The sequence below is a fragment of the Zingiber officinale genome, chromosome 1B, assembly GCF_018446385.1.
Source record: "Zingiber officinale cultivar Zhangliang chromosome 1B, Zo_v1.1, whole genome shotgun sequence".
NCBI classification, from domain to species: Eukaryota; Viridiplantae; Streptophyta; class Magnoliopsida; order Zingiberales; family Zingiberaceae; genus Zingiber; species Zingiber officinale.
The window spans coordinates 85,454,104-85,479,308 of NC_055986.1; the positions used below are offsets into that span (position 1 = coordinate 85,454,104).

General features: G+C 36.2%; 1 protein-coding gene across 1 annotated transcript; it reads left to right on the top strand.

The window, feature by feature from the left end:
* The first annotated feature begins 8,012 nt into the window (after positions 1-8,012).
* On the top strand, positions 8,013-25,178 carry LOC121969065 (potassium transporter 7-like). Its single transcript, XM_042518999.1, has 10 exons — positions 8,013-8,460; positions 8,741-8,969; positions 9,060-9,308; positions 9,443-9,493; positions 17,016-17,276; positions 20,357-20,409; positions 20,524-20,638; positions 21,543-21,797; positions 22,978-23,500; positions 24,489-25,178. The coding sequence occupies exons 1-10, from the start codon at positions 8,221-8,223 to the stop codon at positions 25,012-25,014; spliced, it is 2,502 nt and encodes an 833-aa protein (XP_042374933.1). The 5' UTR covers positions 8,013-8,220; the 3' UTR covers positions 25,015-25,178.
* The last annotated feature ends 27 nt before the right edge of the window (positions 25,179-25,205 follow it).

Sequence of the window (25,205 nt, forward strand, 5' to 3'; positions counted from 1 at the left end):
CCTAAAGAAAATGGAAAATATTATTAAGGGTCAAAATGAGCATAATCTAGGGATAGGAGCACCAAGGTCATCCAATGGTAAGAAGGGTTTGAGATACAAACCTCAAGTCAAGAAAGATGTTCCTTCTTATCATAGGGTTCCATATAGCTATGAAACCAACCCTAGGTCTAGTGTTCAAGTCAAAAACACAAGGGAAGCTATCCCTAGAAGTGTTTTTGCAAAGACAAATGTGGCTAAGACTTCTAAGAAGTCTAAGAAAGTCACTAAGGAGGGTCACAAGGGAAGCTATCCCTAGAGTTGACCTAGAGAAGGTGACCAAGGCTTCTAACAAGCCTAGAAAGGTCATTAGGAAGATATTAAGGGAAGTTATCCCTAGTGAATACCTAGAACATCCAAGGAGCACCAATATGTGTTGGGTTCCTAGGAGCATCTTCTCTACCCCCTAGATGGGTTAGAGAGTGTGAACTCAAATTGGAAGGGTAGTTAACCCAACCTTGATGAAATTGACACTTGGAGAGCATTTTCAAGGTTAGTGTTAACCTTTGAAAATGTGGTGGATAAAATGTTTACTCTTTGGAAGAGTAAAATGTGCCAAAATTTGAGGAATTTAACTTAATTTAAATTGGCACACTTGGGAAAAGTATAAGAAATGCCAAGTTAAGATTTTGGTATTTTCTTAAGGAGTTAAGGGAAATTTTAAGTCTTAATTTAAGTGATTACTCTTTGGAAGAGTAAAATGTGACAAACCTTAAGAAAATACACATAATTTAAATTAGCACAATTAAGGAAAGGCAAAAGAAATGCCAAGTCGGGTTTTGACATTTTCTTAAAGAAAATGGGGGCAATCTAGATCAATTTTAGGTTTAGCTAAGAATTAAGGATACTTAGATAGATTACCTAGGTAAATTTTATTTATGCTAATTGCCATGAGTGTTTACCCATCATATGTCATGATATCATATTTTTCATTCATGCTTATTATGAAAAATATAACAAAAATATCATGTCATGGCATACATACATCATGTAGTTATAACATGTTTTCTCTTGAAAACCATTTATTTTGATGTATGCCATAAATCATCATGCTTTATTTTTAATTCCTTGCAATTAAGGATAATTGCATTTACTAACAAGTGACATCGTAGGTGAATGTTGATAATTCAAAATGCTTAGATAGATATGTATGATCCCTAGTTTAGGGCAAAATCAAAATCTACATCTCACAAAGACTATAAGATGACTTTAAGTGTTTTAGTGCACATTAGGTATAAGTGAGATGTTAGGATGGTAAACAAGACTCAAGATGTTGATTTAGTGCATCTATTTGAGTTTTGATCTCATCAAAACACATATTTATGTGTACTCCAATCATTGGGAAAACTAATGTACAAGTCATGTGCATTGAGTCCAAAGAACATGGTTGGAAATTGGTTTTGAAAATCATTTTAAATGTATTTTGGAAAACCTTGGTGAAGGTTATCTTTTGATAGTAATCATCATTAAAAAGTTAAATACAAACTTGGAAGAAACATTGAAGTTTTTGTAAGTTTTCAAGTTTATGTCAATCTTTGAAAATAGGAAGTATTTTCTTAGAAAACTATTTTTTCTTGATAGTATATACCCTAAACAATGTCTAAAGAAGTTTCATGATTTTTAGAATTTTTAGGGCATTTCTGAATTTCGCTGAAATTGAATTTCAAGAAATCAGACTTCCAATCGATCATCCGATCGATTGGAGTGTCTCAATCGATCGGTCAATCGATTGAGAAGAGACTTTCTCGCAAACAAAGCATCGCGGAATCGATCGGCCGATCGATTCAAGTAGTTTTTCCGTAAACAGAAGCTCGCGGAATTGATCAGTGGATTAATTGAATGGTTTCAATCGATTGAGAAGACTATTTTTGACTGTAAATGTCTGATTTCAACACTTTAAACCATTTTTAGTCTAGGTAACCATTTCTAACCTCTTGAAATACATTTGTATACATTTAGGGGGAGTTTTCATGATGAAAATAATAATGGATTGATTAAGGAAGACTAAGTTGAAGTTTAGGTTGAGATTAGTTTTAATATTAGATTTTTGAACCTCAAAACTTCTAATTTTGGATTTCCTAAAGGTTTAGGGATTTGAAGTCATTATTGGTGCAATGATAGAAGTTTGAAACATATTTTTAGGGGGAACTACTCTTTAAAAATATGAAAATATTTTTCAGAAACCATTGAAAGTGGTAAATCCTTCATTTGGAAAAATGCTCAAGGTCAAGAATTGGGGAACAATGGAAGATTGGATATCTTCATTGTAGAAAAGGAGTATGCTCAAGGATGAACATTAGATACAATGAAGGGTATGAGACCTTCATCAGGATTGTGAAGTTGTTAAATGCTCAAGGGTGAGCATTGAATATAATGAAGGGTATGAGACTTTCATTGTGAATGTGAAGTTGGTTAATGCTCAAGGGTCAGCAAAGAAGACAATGAAGGATATGAGACCTTCATTGTGGTGTTGTAAACAACGAGTGAGGTTGTGAACAATGTTAGAATAATTTTCAGGGGGAGAGTTTTTGATGTGTGCCAAAGGGGGGAAATTTAGGGTTAAGTTAGACCTTCATTACCCAAAGAGGCAGTTTGCCCTCTAGGCAAGAGAGAGAATGAAGGAAATCCTCATTCATACTTTGGAATGAGAAGAAGTTGAGGCTATTAGATTAGTCTAACTTAATGTATTGTCAAACATCAAAAAGGGGAAGATTGTTGGTGCAATATCCCCTGGGTCAAGGTTGACCAGGTTGACTGAGCTCGAGTTGGCTTAAGCTTGAGTCTCAGAGTTTTGATGTTTGACAATATATGGAGATTGCAGGAGCAATCCTCTAATTGGGGAGATTATTGATATAATTTCCTTCTGGTCAAGGATTGACCAATTAGATGTGAAGAAGAGTCAAGTAAGTTAAAGGGTTGACCGGATATTTGATTGGGAAAGTCCTAACTCGAGGTTAGACAAGTGGAAGTCTTGGTGAGTGAAGCCAGGCAGTTAGGAAATCCTAGTGAGTGAAGTCAGGTGAAGGACCTAGTGAGTGAAGCTAGATAGGTGAAAGTCCCGGTGAGTGAAGTCGGGCAGTGAGAAAATCCTAGTGAGTGAAGCTAGGTGAAAGTCTTGGTGAGTGAAGCTAGGCAGATGGAAAGTCCTGGTGAGTGAAGCCAGACAGATGAAAAGTCCTAGTGAGTGAAACTAGGCAGATGGAAAGACCTGGTGAGTGAAGCCAGACACATGGAAATCCAGGTGGGTCAAGGTTGACTTGACACTTGGTATTGGGAAGTCCAAGTAGGTCAAAGAAATGACCGGATACTTGGCACAAGGAAATCCAGATAGGTCAAGGGTGACCGGACATCTTGTGGAAGGAAGTCCAAGTGGGTCATGGAGGACCAGACACTTGGTACGAGATGGTAAGTCCAAGTGGGTAAAGGTTGATCGGACACTTGACACGAGGAGAAAAGTCCAAGTGGGGTCAAAGGATTGACCGGACACTTGGTGAAGAAGTCCCAGCAGGTTAAGGTTGACCGAATCCTAGGCATGAGAAGTTCTAACAGGTCACGGTTGATCGGATGTTGGAATTGGGAACCCTTGAGCTTGAGTTAAGCAAGTCAAGGGTGGTTAATCGATTAGCCGATCGATTGAACCGAAATCAATCGATTAGGAGAGTGCTGCGATAAACAGCAGCCCAATCGATCAATCGATCGATTGGGTGCCTGAATCGCGAGCACAGAAGCTTCCCCAATCGACCAACCAATCGATTGGGCACCACCAATCAATCGGTTGATCGATTGGGCACCACCAATCGATCGGTCGATCGATTGGGGCTTGATTTCTCGCGTGACATGAAGAACGTTGAATCGATCGGGCGATCGATTCAAGCCTTTTCTTACGGAGCACAAAGGCACTCCGAATCGATTAGCCGATCAATTCAAGCCTCCCCCAATCGATTGGGATATGATCGTTACGTAGGATGCAGGTTTTAGACGGTCGGGATCGCGTTGATCTAACATGGCAATCGATTGGAAGTAAGACAAATCGATTGGGAGCCCTAGAAGCGCAAGGTATAAAGTTGTGGCGAGCCTTCGTCTTCGCAACTCTTCTCTCAATTCACAGACGTTCTTCCTCGACACTCACCGCCAGTTCTTGTAAGCTCGTGGAGGCAAGTGCAGGTGCACTTCCAAGGTTCAAGAGGCATCAACAAGCAACAAGTGAGTAAGAATAGAGTTTTTCATTTGTATTCATTGTATTTTTCTTCTTGTGTTGAGTTGTTGTATGTGTGAGTGTTGTATGAGGTTTCTCCACCTCCGGTAGTTACCGAAAAGGAGTATTTTTATTAGTGGAGTGTGTTAGAGTGTATACTGAAAGCCTAAGCTTTTGTAAACATTTATTATGAATAAAGAATCACATTTGGTCAAATTATCTACATTTGTTTGTAGTTGTTCAATTAATTTATATTGTAAATAACATAGTATGTGGTGTCACATACAGAAGATGATGTTATCAGTACCTTATAAATTATAAACAATAGTTCACGACCAAAATGGAAAGGAACAAACTATTGGAAGGTCGTAGTGTAATTAGGGATTAGTTTATCTTAACTATATAATTACACTAGTTCACTTAGAGTGTATTGAGTAGGACCATAAGAGGTCGTTTCTTTTATACTGACTTTATAAAGGAACAAAGAGCTCAGTTATTATGGAAGTGTGTGCTCTTAATCCTAATATAATAACAAGCACATATATTTGATATTTATTTCTTTAATTTATCAATAGGTGAGATTTAGTTCGATAAATCAATAAGCCCGATAAGTTGAGAAATGATATCACTTATAGTGTGTGTTGTTGATTATAGAAGGAAACTGTATCCTAGTGATCTAGGTTGATAATGTCCCCAAGAAGAGCTCATAAGGATTGTCATGTTAAACCCTGCAGGTGGACTCAGTTCGACATGACGATAAGGTTGAGTGGTACTATTCTTGGATTAAGATATTAATTAAATGAGTTGTCAGTAACTCACTTAATTAGTGGGCATTCGACATCTTAAACACAGGGAGACTAACACACTCATAATAAGAAGGAGCCCAAAAATGTAATTTAGGATTGGTGCGGTAGTTCAATAATAGTTCTCTAGTGGAATGAATTATTATTGATAAAATTAAGTTGTGTGTTCGGGGCAAACACGGGATGCTTAATTTTATCGGGAGACCAAAACCAATTCCTCCTCTCGGTCCCTATCGTATCCTTTTATTTATAGAGTACTATACCCACCTATACTCACCTTCATACCCATGATATAGGGGCCGACCAAGCTAGCTTGTGGATCAAGCTAGGGCCGGCCAAACCATTGGTTCATGGGTGGCCGGCCCTAGCTTGAACCCAAGCTAAGGTGGCCGTCCCTAGTAAATTAAAAAATAATTTTAATTTTAAAATTTTCTTATGTGAAAGATATAATTTATTGGAGAGATTAAAAATTAAAATATCTCTTTTATAAGTTTCTACAAAAGATTAAAGAGAGAGATTAAATCTCTTTCCTTATTTGTAGATTGGAAAGATATTTTATTTTTCTTCTTTGTAAATTATTCACATGTTGAAAAATTAAAATTATAGAAATTTCTTTTTATCAACCATGAAGAGATTTTAAAGGGAAATTTTATTTTTTAAAATTTCTGAAGACAAATAAGGAATTTTTAATTGTTGATTGAAAATTGACTTGTTTGCTCTCCATGAGGTGGCCGGCCATGACATGAGGGATTAGGAAATTTTGATTAATTTTTCTTAATTAATTCATGTCAAGGAAAGTTAAGGAAATTTTATTGTAATTAAATTTCCTTATTTGCCAAAGCTAAGGATTATAAAAGAGGGGGTTTTGGGAGCCTTCAAGGTGAACAACCTCTATTATTTTCTCCCTCTTTTCTTCCTTGGTGTGGCCGACCACTTCCCTTTCTCTTCTCTCCATCCTTTGTGGCCGAAACTTTCTTTCCTCTTGGAGATCAAGTGGTGGCCGGATTCTAGCTTGGAGAAGAAGGAGAGAAAGCTTGCATCCCTTGAGCTTGGTTGGTGGTTTATCTTCATCCTTGGAGGTGCACTTGATTTGGCCGAACCTTGCAAGGAGGAGAAGAAGGTGCTTTGGTGGTTTCTCATCTCGGAAGATCGTTGCCCACACAACGTCCGAGGTTACAAGAGGAATACGGTAGAAGACCTAGAGGTTTTTGCTTGCAAAAGAAAAGATATACTAGTATTTTATTTCCGCATCATACTAGTTTTATCTTCATGTAAAAATACCAAATACAAGAGGCATGCGATTCTAGTATTTCGAATTTGTTTTCGATGTTGTGTTCTTTGTTTTTCTTTTCCTTGTGATTTGATTGTTCTTTTCGGTTGACATAAAGTTATTTAAGGAAATTAAATATTAGCTTTCCTTAAAAGACTTTGTCTAGACGGTGGTGGTTGTTCCCATATCCAAGAAGGTCATGTGCCTCGCCATGCAGTCCTGGAAGCCAATTTTGGAAATTAATATTTAATGGAATTAATAACCTAGGTGATTTGGATCGAACGTGTTAAGTTCCGCAGGAGATCCAAGTCTAAACCTAAAAGAACAAATAGATTAAACTTTGGATCAAACGTGTTAATTAAGTTCCGCAGGCGATTCAAGTTTAATTTAAAAGAATACATGGTAGCTAGGAAAATGTTCAGACGTTTGTACAAAAGTTTTGTACAGTGGAACCATTAGGTTTTCCGAGTAGCAACCAATAGAGTGAGTGTCGTGTGTGAATCGTTGGATTAGTCACCTTTTCTTGAGGTGGATACCAAGTAAATCCTTTTGTTAGCGTTGTAAATGTTTGCTTCGAGCTCTTTTCCGTTGCACATCACCAACCGACCCTAACAACAGGGCTGAACCTGACAACGACAAAATAAAACTAAGCGACGTTAGCTTGTAGGTCGATCAGCGATTAAAGACCAAGCATAGTCCAATCGACCCCTAGAACATATGGGCCGAACAGACCTTAAAGTCGCCGAAGACACTTTTTGTCCAGTCAGTCGGACTTGCAACCTCCTTCAACTAGACTTGAAGGGGAGGCTTGTGATGCGGCGATGAGGAAGAGCCCACCTAACATGAGTCAACAACCACGGTGGAGGTCAAAGTCAAAACGATCAACGTTAGAGCTCAAAGGCTCAATCGCGTTGCCTGAGCGAGACAAGGCTTCATAGGCCGATTGGAGGAACTGTTGTCCGGTCATCCGACTGGAGGAAACAACATCTGGTCAGCCCGATCGGTAGAAGAGGGCTGAGCGGGGCACCCATCTGGCTCGGAGTATGCCATTGACAGTGAACAATGAACCGGTATAATAAAAGAGGAAAAACAGATACTTCATAAGGGGAAGAGAAAACAAAAGAGAGCACTCCATCTATCATTGAATGCGAAGAAGCTAAAACAAAAATGCTTTCTGTCTACAATCAATATCATTAAATAGGGGCATATGAAAGGTCACTAAAACATGTATAAAAGAGTATGATAGATATAAAGAAAGATAAATGAGATCTCGACCTCTATTATTTTCAATTTCTCTCTTTTTGTTTCTAACTTAAGTATCGGAGGGTCAACGCCAGTGATCCATTCCCTAATTTGATTTATTTTACATATAGGAGCGAGGTCTTCATCCAGTCAGCGGAACTACCACCTCCCCGGTTTTCCAACTTCATACTATCGGACAAGATCAAATATATTTTAACATAATAATATTTAATAGATAATAATATTATTAAAATAGAATATTATATTTTATCATATTATAATAATACTTTAGAATAAATATATTTTTTATAAAAGGATCATGCCATTCGTTAATGGCGAGGTCTTTTATGTTTTTGTCCAAATGTTATAATGTTGGGAGAGATTCTTGGAAAAAAGAAAAGCTCTAGGGTCAAATTGTGAAATTTTCTCAATAAATTTCCGCCTTGGATTTTCACCCCTCGTCGTCTCGATCTATTCCCGTCTTTCCTTTTGTCTTTCTTTGTTACTTTTCGTTTTTTTTTTGGCGTTTCCTCCAAATCCAGCTTTTGCTCTCCTCCTCACTCGCGCTTCTGAATTTCGATCTGCTCTGATCTGCTCTGGGCGACCTTTCGAAGATTTGCAATGAATTAGGAATCGGCCTTTGCCTTTGTTTGGGTTCCCCGGTGAGGAAGTCGATGGCGGAGGGAGGGAACGGGCACCTCGTCAAGATGGACTCCACCGAATCCCGGTGGGTCGCCCGCGACGAGGAGGACGACTCGAACGAGGAAGAAGATGATTCGTCTCGCAGGAGGAGCTACGAGTCGGATGAGGAAGAGGAAAATGTGGAACAGAGGCTGATCCGGACTGGCCACCGAATCGACTCCTTCGACGTCGAAGCTCTCGAGGTCCATGGAGCTCATAGAAATGACTTTGAGGTGCGTACTTGTGTTCAAATGCTATCTTTCTGTAAGTTAGCATCCAGATTGCTCGGTAAACATATCCTACAAAAGTGATTGCTAAGTTTCGTTGATCCTGATGCTGAAAGTTTTTATTGCCAAATTGGTATCTGGATTAAAAGTAGTTTTTCTGGCTAACCAAGCAATTGATGTATGGAATTACGGGATTATATTAGAACACCTTCAAAGAACCTTTTTTTGGACTGGGTATTTGCTTTGATCTTGATAGCTTTCTGAATGTATTCTGCTTATTGAATAGAATGCTACTCCGGGAAGGCACATAGTGCTTGCTCTTCAGACGCTTGGAGTTGTATTTGGGGATGTTGGGACGAGCCCATTGTACACTCTTGATGTCATGTTCAATAAGTATCCTCTTGTTCAGCAGGAAGATGTTCTAGGAGCACTCTCTCTTGTTCTATATACATTGATTTTGGTGTCACTTGTCAAATATATCTTCGTTGTCCTTTGGGCTAATGATGACGGTGAAGGTATGCAATTAGTTCTATGTGCTTGTTTTTGCCAGTTTCTTTCATTATATGTTATTTGAGTGCCTTCTCATTATGCTGGTCCTTTTACAGGAGGAACATTTGCATTGTATTCTTTGATTTGCAGGAATGCAAAGGCTAGCCTTCTTCCAAATCAGTTGCCTTCTGATGCTCGCATATCAAGTTTCAGGCTGAAGGTTCCATCTCCAGAACTAGAAAGGTCTTTGAAAATCAAGGAGCATCTTGAAAAGTCTTTAATGTTAAAAAAGCTGCTGTTGATATTGGTTCTATTTGGTACGGCTATGGTGATTGCTGATGGTGTCGTCACTCCAGCAATGTCAGGTTGTGTGATTATTTCCTTTGAAACCATAAACATTGTTATTATTCCATATAATGGAGTTACTTCACATAACTAGTAATGTCTATTCTTTTTTTTTTGCTCATTGTTTTACAATAATCTTCTTTGTATTTTGTAGTGATGTCTGCTTTCAATGGGTTGAAAGTTGGAATATCTAGCATCGAGCAAGGTAATCTACTGGTTTATTGCTATTATTCTGATGATGACATGTATTCTGAACAAGGTTTTAAAATTCGCTAGGCGTTAGTTGGGCGCCAAACCAACGTCTAGCGCCTAGCGCCTAGGCCACCTAGGCAGGGACTAGGCGTCGTTAGGAGAATTCCATGGTATCAACATATATGACATAATAAATAACATTCTATAATTCCAATACAATAACATCAAATTTAAAACGAGTTTAAAATTACACGACTAATAAAATATTATAAATTTATTCTACTTCTTCTCCATAATTTTCAACGACTTGTTCTTCATTGGACACAAACTCAATATCATCATTGTGATCCTCTTATTCTTTGGATGTAAAATCATCCACGTGAAGTTCTCTCACTCTAGAGCTTTTTCAGGGTTGTCTAATGAAATGACTTTTTCAAAGGATGAGGCTTTGACCAACTTTCAATTAAATCTCTTCCAAGTTGCTGGAAAGATCAGACAACAAATTTTTCTTCAAATCGATTTCTCCAGCCTTTTAACTCTTTGATTTCTCCAAAATATAGGTTTCTTCATTCTCTCAGATGAAGATGAAGTTTGGTGCTAGCCGTTAGGGCAAGCCAACAAGTCTATTTTCTTGTTGGACCAAAGTTTATAACTTACGAAACTTAAGTAAAAACAAGGGTTACATTTTAGTTTTTTTTAATTGGTCTTTAAATTTAAAAGCCTAAACTAAAAAAATGATGAAAACCCTGCACTATTTCCATAGCGCCTAGACGATTCCACCGATTAGTCGGCGCATAGGACCACCAATCCTGCCAAGGCCGCCTAAGCTGGCCGACTAGTATATTTTCGGTCCGGCTGTTTGGCGCCTAGCACCTAGGCGACGTCTAGGCCGATTTTTAGAACACTAATTCTGAATGTTTTGGCTTGCCAAGCTATGAGATATGAGTTCTATTTGCTCTAATGCACATCTCAATATTGAAACTTTTATGATATCTTGTTTCATGTCATTCTTTTCTTGGTGATAGTTAGTTAAGATGGTTATATCTATTCTCAAGAGATCCCGGAGGTTATATTGTAAGATCGAAAGGAGGCTCATGGATTGGTAGCCCTTGGCTCCTATTCTATGGCATATGATCATTTGACATATCACTCTTCGAATCCGTTAATATTCTCTTTTTTTGGAAACCTTCCGGAGGTGTAGGCCTTTCTCTTACTAGAGAAATATTTAGAATAAAAAATTATAATGAAAGCAAGAGAATGGACTGGAGACTAAGAAAATTCAGCACAGTATCAACACTTTAAATGAGTTTATTCATATCTTTCAAGCCCTATATATAACCTTCGACCAAGTATTTGTTCAACCTTTAAAATATCTATTTTGTTCTAGTTCAGTCGACTGGTTTTTGCTACACAACCACTTTACCCACCTCTTTAGGACTGCCTACTACCGCCAATTGCTACCATCAGTCAACTATCACCAATTTCAGTTTCTACCGCTAGTTGATTGGCCTCTGCTTGCCGAAGCTCCTAAATTGCCGCCATTGTAACATCTAACCTTTCCATTGCAACTATCCAACTTCATCACTTGACTCAACATTCCATCAACTTCAGTTGACTGTTTAACAAATTATTTGATTAGTTGTAATAATAAAATTGTTTATTTAGTTGAATCGAGATACCATCAATCGACTATGCATAGCATCAGTTGACTCAAACTTGACTTCCGACTGACAAACAATATTAGTGGGCTGAAAAACACATTTAGTCAATTGAAACGCCGATTAAAGCTATTTCTAGTCTTAGTCCGAGCCTAATCTAACCCTCGTTTGGTCCATAATTACATATATTCTCACACTCATGTTTGCTCAAATGAAATTTGCAAGAGTTTGGAAAATATCTTTCTCTAGGGCTCCAGGTTGTCAAGAAGTACCAATTTCAGATCTTCCTCTTCTACTAAGGATCTAATTAAGCTTGATCTGCCAAGACTTTTGTTTGCAAAGCATTCAATCACCCTTGACCTCTTGGAACTTCCGTTATTGCACCAGCAATACTTATGTCATGAAACAACCCTCAACCAAGAAATAACATAAACCGAAAAGAAAAGGACGCGGTCGTCGAGTGTGCACTGCCATGTACGAGCTAGCTCATCCATCGAATTCCTCCGTTTCCTTATTACTTGTACCATATGGATCTAGTGAGTCTAAAGACTCAGTAAGTTCTAACATTTTATAGTAAGAAATCAACATACATTAATAAGCTTATATATATATATATATATATATATATATATAAAAGAAAATACTTTAAACATTTAAGATCTCAGCCTTGTTGACATAAAATATGATAACATCAAACATTATCTTTCATTGTCAAAAATAATTAAGTTCGTTCTTAGCATTGAATGTAGCTCTTTTTTCCTCAATCTTTGTTCGTTTGGCCAAACGTTTACCTAGTACTAGGTTGGTAAGGTTCACCGGACCCTTCTTAAGTCGGATTCTCAAACCTCTCTGTTTCAGTAAGGTTCACCGGACCCTTCTCCTCTCTGCTTCAGTAAGGTTCACCGGACCCTTCTTAAGTCGAATTCTCAAACCTCTCTGCTTCAGTAAGGTTCACCGGACTCTTCTTAAGCCGGATTCCTAAACCTCTTTTGTTTTGGAAAGGTTCACCGAACCCTTCTTAAGCCGGATTCCCAAACCTCTTTTGTTTTAGTAAGGTTCACCGGACCTTTTTTAAGCCGGATTCCTCTACCCGCCACATTGTCACAAAAACTCACACTATCCGTCATTCGATTGCATGGTATCACCAAAGAAACACGTGGCAAATTGAGAATCTTCTTAAATTAAGCATAGAAAATATTGAAGTACATGAATACTAATTTGAAAACAAACACTTAGCTAATGGTACAAAGACTATCTAAGTATCAGAATAATCCTAATAATAAAAATTAAATCAATAATTTATCCTCCCATTCTAACTAATAATTTTCTTAATTTTCTTCATGAGTTTGTAGCCATTTTCCTAACCGATTGATAGCTATTTCGTTCATCAACCAAATGAATTACTTAATCTACCTATCAATTAATTTCATCTACAAATTTAATTAATATGTAATTAAATCAATCAAATCACCTAATAGCCTTATAATTAATCAATTAATTATTCAATTGTCAATCCTATCACTTGGTTGAGTAATTATAAGGATTATCTCACCTAATTAATAATTTAGATTTGTAATAACATAATTGATTCTAAATCATTAATCAAAATAATTCTATGAGTTCATTAACTAAGTAATCAAAATTTAATTAACTAATTAATCTAATTTAACTAATCTGTAAATATGAATTCATCAATATTATTAATTAGTCAGTTAATTAATTATCAATCCTACTAACCATAATTAGTCTACATATGTTAATCATTTATTTTTCCTCTTTATGAATTAGTCAGTATCATTAATTAGCCAGTTAATTAATTATCAATCCTACTAACCATAATTAGTCTACATAGGTTAATCATTTATTTTTCCTCTTTTGTAATCATCTAAATTCTCTTAAATGAGTTTGTAGCAAATTCTTAACTGGTTGATCAACGATTTAATTAATACTTATTAATATGAATTCATATTCAACTTAATAGTTTAATCACTCTATAGTTGGATTAATTCATTAATTATTCATTCCATAAGGTCATTAATTAACTAATTAATCAATTGGTTAAATGCTATGGACTTATTACTTATTCATTAGCTAAGTAGATTACCAATAATTCTGTTTACTCATCCCATGAAAAATTCCATTTTAATTGATTCATCTATTAATTAATCACCTAACGAATCAATAAGCATCACATTGTTAACTAATTAAGGTTTTAATTAATTAATTCCTTGTGATCAAAACGCTAACTGCATACTCTAATTAATTTATCAAATTTATTATATCTTAATAATCAGCAATAATTAATTAAGCTAGCTAATCTAGTTTTAATCCAACAGTTTAATCTATGTTACCCTTACCCAATGGAAAATAAAATCTTGTTGAAATTAAACTTTACATTTCTTTCAAGAAAGAAATCTTACATGAAAAATAAACACAAGCAACATGGTCTATATCAAAAAGTCGTTGAAACTTCATCAAAACCTTCCTACGATTTAAAAACATGTTTTTTAACAACAAGGCACACAACCAACCTCAAAACATTCATACTATGACCCATATAACGCCGACAAACATGTTAGAAAAACTTGCCTTAGTATTTTGCGTGTGAAAAGATATTTAACAAGACATAGGGGAACGACGTGAAGCGATCCGGCAATGTTCTTCCTCAATTTCCTCGAGGGTTGCTAAGGGTTGGGAGGGAGAAAGGGCGGTGACACAAATATGAGGGAAACCTAAAATTCTCTCTTAAAGGAATATATTTAAAAGGGCAGGGAAGATGGGTTTGCTAACAAATTGGCCCGGGTCTATTAATTTATTACTTAATATATTAATTATTCCGACCCTTTAGTATAAATATTTTTATGAGACATTAAAAATTAACATAATAACATAAAAACTCGATTTATTTAATCATACTTACATTTTTTTTGGGGCACTACATGTCAAGTATCCGCACCTAGTATCCTGCTTACACACTTAACACAATTCATTATCACATAATCTAACTTAGGTTTTTGTCCAAACATCAAAACTCATTGCTCCAACATGTATGACTAGCTAGAGGTGTCTTCTCTCACTTCCCACTCTATTCCTGTTTAACTATCTCTGTTGCTCAGGCTCCAATCTCATACTTTTGCTATTATTATAATTCACCCATTTTCAATGTTAGACTATTTATCTTATGAGACTAGTGCACAAGACCCAAGCTTGTCTGTTGATATTGTAGTTCACCTTTTTTATATCATAACACTATATATACATGCAAAAAGCTGTACACTGTTTCCACAAATAGTAGCTCCAAGAAGAACCTTATAGTCTGATTAAAAACAGAATAAGGAAAGAGTCAAGTGATATAGAAAAAATTTTGTTAGAAAGAAGAAAGCATCGTGAGTGGACTCAAAGGGGTTTGACTCCAATGCCTAACTCCAGTTCTATTCTAATTGGATGAGAGTAGGGGATTTTGGATGATATGGAATTCCTTCCTTCTGGCCCTGCTGAGGGGTATATTGGATGAAGGTGGCATGAGCATATTGTGTAATCAAATATCAGAATAGACCCATTGTTAATGCCTGTCGTTCAACACACCTGACCTTGTAAGAGTGATAATTATATTGTAATGGGAGGTCTATCTTGCTAAGTCATAGTTGTAATCTACATTATTAATTGACATCTAAAGAGGTTGACCATGGGGGTTGACCTTCTTAGTTGTAGTTAATCAAACTCTCACAGTTGGACTAGACCCGCTTACCCAATGGCTGGCCCGTTTTCACGCACTTCACGGCACGCTCAAACTTGTGATCGAGTCTGACTTTCAACAACCTATTTTATAATACAATGCATTTTTGGAGCCTCACTTTAATAGCTATAGCTGAAAATGCACTAGAGCGCACCCTTCTTTGATCTCATGTGGGATTACCTGAGAGAGCCAGTTTTAGAGGAAGTCCTTAAGGACAGAGAAAATGAGTTAAATCAAGATAATTGAATTAAATCCATAGAAAATGAGTTAAAAGAGTAGCGAGCAATAGTGACGAACGAGTGATAACGAACTACCAAGTTCATGGCCAATAGCCCATGTTAGACTCTTGCTGCGAAGCAATGTGTGAATGGAAGGAATGAGTGATAAGGATGGATGAGCGCAGCGACGTGGCAAACTAAACTTCAATATCATTTATATTAATATACTAACTTTATTTCATCATGGTGCTAAAACAGTGATTTTTATACTTGCATTCTCTGCCCCTATGTCCCACATCGTTATCACTCCTTTGTTGCTTCACTTGTTTCTCACGTTGCTATAATTATAATAAGAGGACAATTATTAGTATATAATGTCTTGGAGCTTTTGATATTTTTTTTGAAAAAAATATCAAAAAATTAAGACAGGCTAGCATGGTCGCCTTCAACAACCATTCGGATCATCCTCACTCTTACATGTTTCAAGTACTCGTGCAATGCCCACTCGGACTAGACCCATTAGTGGCCTAAGGCCTCAACCTTCTAGGATGGATATGAAAGATGTCTGGTTTTAAATTTTTAAAGCTGTGTTTGGTTTGTAAAAGTTTTGTTTTTTCTTATTAGAGAAAACGAATTATGGAAAAAAAAGAATCATTATCATCTACTTTCCACTTATCTAAGAAATGGAAATTACACTTACAAAAAAAAGAGAGAGAAAACAATCTAGTTGCTCTCACCCATGGGGAAAATGCCAATTGCATGTTTTTTCTCTAAATATTCCTACCAGACACATTTTCACTTTTTTTTAATATGGGAAGAAAATTGTAAAAAATAAAAAATATTCTGAAATAAATACTCTTAAATGTTGAAGGTCATGAACAGAACTTGTGCACCCTTGACTTTTTGTGGGTTTCAGTAATTGTTTTTTTCACTGTATAGACACTCTGCTGTTGATTATTTTTTGGAAGTTTCAGCCCATTAAGTCTTCAACTTCTTACGGGTTTGTGACATATTGAATCTTGCATATCTTTGTGTCTGTTTTGACACTCATCTTTTTTGTTGATTATGGCATTGCCCTCCATCTTAGGGGTCATAGTTTGACTTTGGGAGTTCCTTATTTTGGAATGTTTCAACCTTGATGGGTGTTTTTAATGTGTGACAAGGACCAAGGATGTTATCCAATTTCTCTTCAATTTATAGCACATTTTTTTCATGTCCCTAAGACATTGCATCATTTTCATTTGGTTTGGTGAGCATCTTGTCATATGTCTAGCCATGTTAATAATTCCGTAAGGCATTCCTACTGTGAAAAGATATTCAAGATACTGCACAGAAGCTTCTTTTCGTCACATGTGAAGGACACACCCTACAATGTTAGTTTGGCCAACTTGAATACTCGCATCATAGGGTATCCCTGACCTGAATCTGTGCATTTACAGGGCCTAGTCTCCTCCCCTGACAATTGTAAGTCATCCACAGGAATTAAAGTAGCGTACATTAACTCTACAGTTCATAGATTGCTTGGGATTTGTTCTTCCTTCATACCAGCCTTATTATTCCACAGACCATATCGGGATGTGCTGTTGTCTGGATGCTATGGCCCACAGGTCCATGGTTAAACCACCCAGTTTCTACTTTCTACGATCAGTTATGAACTTATAATCTATAAATTCAAAAGTTTCTTTGTTATATAGCAAGCCAGATGGTTGGACAGTTCATGAAGATTTTGCTCTATTTTCAATGTTGATTTGTTTACAAAATTGTTGCTTGAAAGATGAAAATTCTTAGGTGAAATAATCCTATTCTGAGTTGTTTATTTGAATACAATGTGATTTTCCTATTGTTTAATTTTTACTACATCTAGTTTAGCTTTCATGATTCTTACTCATAATACTTAGTCTATTAACTTTATGATTATCGCAGAAGAAGTGGTGATGATCTCAATTGCATCTCTTATAGTCCTGTTCAGTGTTCAGAGGTTTGGAACAAGTAAAGTAGGGCTTGCTGTTGGTCCAGCATTATTCATATGGTTTTGCTCACTTGGAGGCTTTGGAATTTATAACCTTTTAAAGTATGGAACATTTGTTCTTAGAGCATTTAACCCTCTTTATATATACTACTACTACAAGAGAAATCCAACTGAGGCATGGTTGTCTCTGGGGGGTTGTGTTCTTTGCATAACAGGTAACAAGCATGATTATTATTCATTTCTTCCGGAGAACCATAATGTATTGGTGTTCGTTGACTCAGTTATTAGAATAAAAATTTTTGTCATTCAATTACTTCTTGAAAAACATGTTTGCTTCTTTTTGGTGATGTTTAGAACTCCATCTTTCCTCATGCTTATAGTACATATTACATGTGTTTAGTTTTACATATCAAAGTAAACCTATATAGCACAGTTCCAAATTTCACCCGTCAAAGCTTAACATTCAATTTCTACTTGTTTGCATATTCATGATATTGTATCCTTCCACAACCATTGTCTAAAGTGGAATAACTGATAACCTCACGCTCCAAATTATGAGTACCTATATTTGTTTTACCTGTAATGGTTGTATTTGTCATCCATGCAAAGAAGTTTGGTTGTTCTTGGATCAAGTTGTCATTTTAAACAGTTCTTAAGTTTTCCAATTCTTTTGCCAATTATTTTTTGAGCTGGTTTCAACTTGCCACATTAAGCAAGACTATCACTATTGGGATAGACATCTACATATCCTTATAATACTCTATAACCTACTTTGTGTACATGGAAATGGAAACTTTTTTTTATATGTTTTTAACTATGTACACTACTAAATAGTTTTATCACAGTGGAGCTCCACCTAAGAGAGAAGGTCCATTACTCATTATAATCAATTGCATAATGCTGATAGATTTTCTGTTGAAGTGGCAAGTTGGCATCCAGTGGTTACTGCTGTTTCATGTCTATCAAATTCAAGACCCTAGGCCATCTCTATGTAATTTATTGAATATTGTCACAAATAAGGAGAGCTTTTAACACGTTAAATTTTCAAAGAATCAACATGGAGTCATAATCTTCATGAGAAAAGGAAAAATCCTTTATGTAATATTGAACACATAATAAAGGTGGATGTTAGGGGAATTATTCTTCAATCAGGATCACCTTTGGTAGCCCCCTGCTATCGTATATAGATATTATTGATAAAGGAAAGTTATCACTACACCACTCAGAGTTACATAATTACAAATGGATCCAAACACTCCCTTCAAGTTGATTCAAATATATCATAGAAACCTAGTTGTGATAGGTATATATATTCAACTTTATGCCTGTTAACAATTTGGTTGACAAATCTGCCAACTAATTATTAGAAGTTTAGAACTGGCAAAGAAAGTCACAATTTCATTACTTTTTATATTCTCCCTAATGAAATGACAATCGATCAATACACATTTCATCCTTTTTGTAAAATACTAGATTTGAGGCTATAGCATTGCCGCTTGATTGTTACACTAAAATTTATAAAGCTCTATAAGGCATATAGTAGCTTGGTAATCAAATGTTTAATCCAAATGTGCTCACACATTGCTATGTCCATAAGCCCTATACTCTACTTTTGCAATTGACCTTACAACTAATGTCTCCTTACTTTTCTATGAAATAAGATTATCTCCTAACAGTCAATGGCGTAAAAGGATCCATATAGCCGACTCCACTTAGTTGGATAAGGCTTGGTTGTTGTTGTAGATCGCTGATCTATAGGAGAGCCTGCCTGGTCTACATTAGAGTAATGAGTGATCTAAAGATGACCTCGATAAAAAACTAGAATATCTTTCCCTACACCATTTTTGAGATTTTGTAGGACTCTTAGGGTCACAAGCCAATGATGATTTATGATACATGAGTTATCTAGAAGCTTACTGATCCCACTCATTACGAATGAGATGTAAGATCTAGTGGCTGAGCTTAGTTCAATTTTTCCACTAACTTCCTATACTTCCCTAGGTTGGTTAGAGGTTTCCCTTGTGCTGGGACAAGCTGACACTATGATATATGGGGAGTGTTTATTAGTTTAGTCCCTACCATGCCAGCCTCCTTGAGCATATCCAATACATACTTGTGCCAAGAGAAATAGACAACTTCCTCTGAGCAAGCCACCTCTATACTAAGGAAATACTTGAAATCACCCAAATCTGAAAGTGTTTATGAATATATGTTTAACTGTGCAATTTTGATGGAGACTTTACCTATTATGATAATATCATTCACATAAAAAAAAAAGAAATGCATCTGTAATCGAGAGACGAGATAAAACATTGAGAGATCTATTACACTCTTAGATATGTCACAGTGAAGATGAGCTGAGCTAAACTTCCTAAACCAAGTTCTCTGAGATTTCTTTAAAACGTACAAAGATTCTTTAGCTTGCACACCAAACCGATCTCCTTCTCAACAACAAACTCAAAAGGTTACTCCATACAAACCTCTTCCAATAAATCACCATAAAGAAAAGTATTTTTGATATCAAGCTGATAAAGTGGCTAGTGGAAAATAACTACCATGTATGTTGAGAACCAAAGGTGGGTAGGCACCTAGAAAAATTGGAGGATTCGTGTGCATTGTAGGTGGTTTGCAGCACAAGCATCAAGCGAAAATCAGAGGAGATGTGTGAATGATTCATTGGCATTGAATTTGGCGGCAACTTGTGATAATCACAAACAGAAGGAAGAGCACGAAACTTATGCAGCACAAACCAAAGAGACCTCAGCAGGAATAGAAGAGGGAGAGGGGTCTTATGGGGAACTTGCGTCTGTGAAGAAGTTGCACAAATGACAAAAGTGAAGAATATAGGAATAAGAGTGACACAGCTCTGATACCATGTTAGGAGAATTATTCTTTAATAACTACCGTCCATAGATTTTATTTATATAGAAAAATTAACAATACACTCCTTGGAATTACAAAGTTACAACTGGATCCCAACAGTGGACATAAGCTAAAATCCCAGGATAATAAGAAATCCTTATATGGAAAAGGATGGGCCTATATATGGCAACTGATATGCCATTGTTGTCTCTTGATGGTAAGGAATTTTTGAGACTTTGTCTGATATTCATATAACATGACATGGTAACATGGCATCTCGGTTGAGTCTTTTCAGCATACTTCAATGGGTGCAATGTTATGTTCTGTAAAGGATAGACAGATTTACAAATACTTCATTATAATATTTGAGTTCCTTCCAAAATATTTTTGGTAACTGTTCCACTGAGTGATTGACATTACACTTGCATTTCAGGTTCTGAGGCAATGTTTGCTGACCTTTGCTATTTCTCAGTTAGATCTGTACAGGTAAAGTACGAACAAAGCCAATATTTTTTTGCTTCCCTCCATTTTCCCATGTTATTATTGCTTAAATTTTAATTTTCAGTTTCTATATTCTGAGAGTTTAGTTCCTGTTTGCAGCTTACTTTTGTATTTCTCGTTCTTCCATGCCTTCTCTTGGGATACCTTGGTCAGGGTGCATTTCTTTTGGAAAATTTAACTCAAAATGAGCAGGTCTTCTTTTCATCGATCCCCAGTAAGCAATATCCATCTTTTTCTTGTTTTTGTTAATGCTCATTTTTATACCTCAAATTCTTCATCTTTTGAAGTGTTCTAATTGTAGTTCATGTTGCCATCAGTGTTTCAGAAGTATTAAAATTTCTTAAGTTGTGTGCAAGGAGAGATGAAAACTATAGAGCTATAGAAGTAATCCATAAAGAAACATTTAGAGGGCGTCTCTACCAAAGAAAGAACAAAAATGAGTTTAGGGGTGGAGGTGTGGGAATGAAGAAATTGTTTTATGTAAAATATTGAAGGGAAATATTATTTATGAGAAGGCATTTTTGGAATTTCTTTTTTCCTTTCCAAGTCCACCTCGCTTGCATTTGACCAACAAGATTACCAATAATGAGTTTGGGTGCTTTAACCATTTAGATGGATGTTCAACAATGACCAACCTTTCTGTTTGTTAAGAGGTCTGTAACTTGGGAATTCTGCAGTATAGGTGATCTGCAAAGGAAGAATATGATAATGACCACAAAGGGTTCAGAAGGCATGGCAGTAAGATTTCTGGAGTGAAGTAGCTCAAGACCCTCCATTTCTTGAATCTGGTCTGGTATTGCTATGCCACATCACTTTGAGAATCATAATGATATGGCTGAGGAACATAGTTATCTTAAAGTTTCTCTTTAACACTTTGTGAAGTTAGCAATACTTGTTGGGTGGATGTCTAGAAATTTCTTTCATGTACTCTTTCTTTAGCCAAAAAACTCTTTTCCAGCTGTTAAAGTATTTCTTAATACAGTATACTAAATATGCTTTAGCAATGGAAGATCATTTTTTGTCAAATATCCACTTCTTATATACTTGTTTATCATTGTTTGTTTATGTTTATGGTTTTATAAATATTTGTTCATGACTGGCCTATTGTACAATTGCAGGAGGAGCTTTCTGGCCGGTATTCTTTATAGCCACTATAGCTGCACTAATTGCAAGTCGGGCAATGACAACAGCAACTTTTTCATGCATAAAACAATCAATAGCTCTTGGTTGTTTTCCCCGACTTAAAATCATACACACATCTCGGAAGTTCATGGGCCAAATATACATTCCAGTGATAAACTGGTTTCTGCTGGTTTTCTGTGTGGCATTTGTTGTTTCCTTTGGGAGCATATATAAGATGGGCAATGCATATGGTGCTCATCTCGTTTTCCTTTGTCTTTTTATTGAAATCGATCTTTTCATTGGCTTGGTTTTGATGCATCAACAGAATCACAATCATTGATAGTTCTTTATATGATGGTGATAATATGATATTACTAGTTAATTGTTCACCTGCAGATTATAAAGACATCAGTACATCACTTTTGTATATAGTTGTTTCAATTTTGACTGACCATTATGCATCTATTTCTATTACATTGAAGATGTGGAAGCTATACCTATAAACTGGAAAATTTAAGGATAACACAGATCATGATCATCATCAAATCATGTTTGCCCCAACTATATATGGTATGCTACATGGATCTCTTTCCTCCTTTGAACTCACAAGAATAACTCACAAGATACAATTAGGCACAGAGCGAAGAGTTAAATGCTTCCATGTAGGATTTCTAAGCTAGAATGCAGGTTTGATTCTATTATACACATGTTTGATAATTGGGACATGATTGCATAAACTTATGGTGGTTCCATGCAGACTATTACTGGTGGTACTTGGATGTAATATCAGAAAACATTATCTTGTTTATTGGTTCCCAATTTATCTACATATCCACACATACAATCATGCATCAATATTCTTGATGTCTATGGCAAAAAAAAAAAAAAAAAGAGTAATTTGATGTTTACGTCAATCTGTGTTCTTATACCTTGTAATCTTGGTTAGTGATATTAGAACATCAATGCAGTACCCTATTTGGTTCTGTTATTTACTTTTCTGTTGACACCATAAGGAAACTTTAACAAAAGAAGTTCCACCATGAAATATGACTTTGAAGATCTCTCTCTGTCCTACTTGATTGTCTATACTGTCTAACTCCTTTTTATTCAATTTTACTTTGGTAGATCACATCCTTTAACCAGGATTAAATTGGGGCTCAATTCTTGTTCTTTTGGTTGCTGACCAATAACTTGTGATATAATCATATTCACCAAGATCAAAGTTCCATGTTCCTGTCGAGCTTAAATGCAGCCCATTTATCTCCAGAAAATCATGAACATTTCCAGCAACACCATTTGTTCCTATTTCCTTAATTTTGTGCTCTACCTTTCTGAATTTTCAGTGTTATCCTTTTCTGCTGGAAGTAGGTCAGCATTCTACATATTTCTTTTTTATTTGCCTACCTTTCCTAATGTGGGGTTATTCTGCAGGCATTGCTGAACTTGGCATAATGATCATGACCACAATCTTAGTGACTATCATTATGCTTCTTATATGGCAGATTAACATTATGATTGTGCTCTGTTTCTTAACCTTCTTTCTGGGGTTGGAATTGCTTTTCTTCTCTTCGGTTTTGGGCAGTGTGGTGGATGGAAGTTGGGTGATGTTAGTTTTTGCAGCGGTATTATTCATGATAATGTACATATGGAATTATGGCAGCAAGCTTAAGTATGAAACTGAAGTGAAACAGAAGCTATCAATGGACTTGATATTGGATCTTGGTTGCAGCCTGGGTACTATTAGGGCCCCTGGAATTGGCTTAGTTTATAATGAGCTGGTTAGAGGAATCCCTGCAATCTTTGGTCATTTCTTGACCACCTTGCCAGCAATTCACTCAATGATCCTATTTGTGTGCATAAAATATGTGCCTGTTCCTGTAGTGCCACAGACTGAAAGGTTCCTGTTTAGGCGCATCTGCCCCAAGAGCTATCACATGTTCCGTTGCATTGCTCGGTAAGAAACAGTATTAGAATTTTGAGCTGTATATATGAAACTCAACCATCTTATACTGATATTAACTATGGGTGTCTTCTATTCAACATCAGAAAAAAAAAAAGAAGAAAAATTGTATCAGTCATGGTTTGAATTTTCTTGACACATCAGGTGGCACATGTGAATTTTATCATTTTGGAAAATTAATGAAACTTGGTCAGCATGGTTATCTCTCTTCTGCTGGTCATGCTGAGTCCCTTAACATGCTGAGACACACTTAGGCACATGTCAAAGTGTGTTGATATATACTCGATTAATGATAATCTCAACTAATGTTAAACATTTAGTCAAGATATTTGCTATACTTTTGGAACTTGTTTCTTTGAACTTCTAATTCAATTAATTATTTAATGATACAGTCAAGTTTCTAGAAATGGAAGAGGATTGATGTAAACTCAGTTGAATTCATCTCAAGTGGTATAATAGAATTTTAATTTAATTGATTATCTAATTGTTATTCTTGAAGGGGAGCTTTGATGCTACGGTTTGCTACGGTTCGAGTCACGAAAATAACCTTTTACAATGCAGGATAAGATTGTGTACAATATACTCTTCCTTGGGACCTCTATTGGCGGGAGTTTCATGCACTTGACTGCCCTTTATCTAATTGTTATTCTTATTTTTAAAGCTAAATAAGCTAAGAGGAAGGAAATTAAAGGAGTAAAATCAATTTAAATTTATCTAGGTATACTTGAAGGCCTGCCAAAATTGTACTGTTCTAGCCGGAGACCAAAAAGTCCATAAAATGGCACTTCAACCATTGGTTTCAATATCCTGTTATCAACTAATCACCAGAATCTGTAAATTCATGCTCTTTGCTGTTGTTGGTTTAATGATATTAACCATATTGTCTATTTTCTTTCTGCATTTTGCTTCTAGTTAAATGATCTTGTCCCTACAATTCACCATTATATATGCTTGCGATCACAGTTTTAGCTGCTTGATGCAGATATGGCTACAAGGATGTGCGAAAGGAACATCACCAAACATTTGAACAGCTTTTGATTGAAAGCCTGGAGAAGTTTGTACGTCGAGAAGCTCAAGAACGGTCACTCGAGAGTGATGAAGATGCTGACACAGATTTTGAGAAAGAAGATTCATCCACAAACATTCTTGTCGCTCCCAATGGCAGTGTATACTCCCTCGGTGTGCCACTCTTGTCTGGTTATGGCCCCATTGATAAGGCAAGCTCGGAAGCTAGTACTTCCTTTGATGAGCCACGTGACGAGTGTCTGACAGAAGCACACTTTAGCCTCGAACGAGAGCTCTCATTCATACACAAGGCAAAAGAATCAGGGGTTGTTTATCTCCTTGGGCACGGTGACATTAGGGCGAGAAAGGAATCTTGGTTTATAAAGAAGTTGGTTATAAACTACTTCTATGCGTTCCTTAGAAAGAACTGCAGAAGAGGTATTGCATCTTTAAGTGTTCCCCACACAAATCTGATGCAGGTGGGCATGACTTACATGGTCTGATTGCCCAGTTGTTAATTTTTTGTTTCTTAGTTGAATTTACCCCATTAGTCTTTCACATGACTGGATCATTTTGAAGGATGATTCGATATGTATTTTCAGCTGACCTGGATCTCTGAACGCTAACAAAAGATTTATTAGAGAGCTGATCACCCATTTACTATGCAGCCTCCATGCTTTCTGCCTTTCATAAA

Coding starts and splice junctions, on each gene's coding strand:
- LOC121969065 (XM_042518999.1), top strand. CDS start 8,221: ATGGCGGAGGGAGGGAACGGGCACCTCGTCAAGATGGACTCCACCGAA. Junction 9,494..17,015: donor AATATCTAGCATCGAGCAAG/GTAATCTACTGG, acceptor TGATTATCGCAG/AAGAAGTGGTGATGATCTCA. Junction 17,277..20,356: donor TTGTGTTCTTTGCATAACAG/GTAACAAGCATG, acceptor CTTGCATTTCAG/GTTCTGAGGCAATGTTTGCT.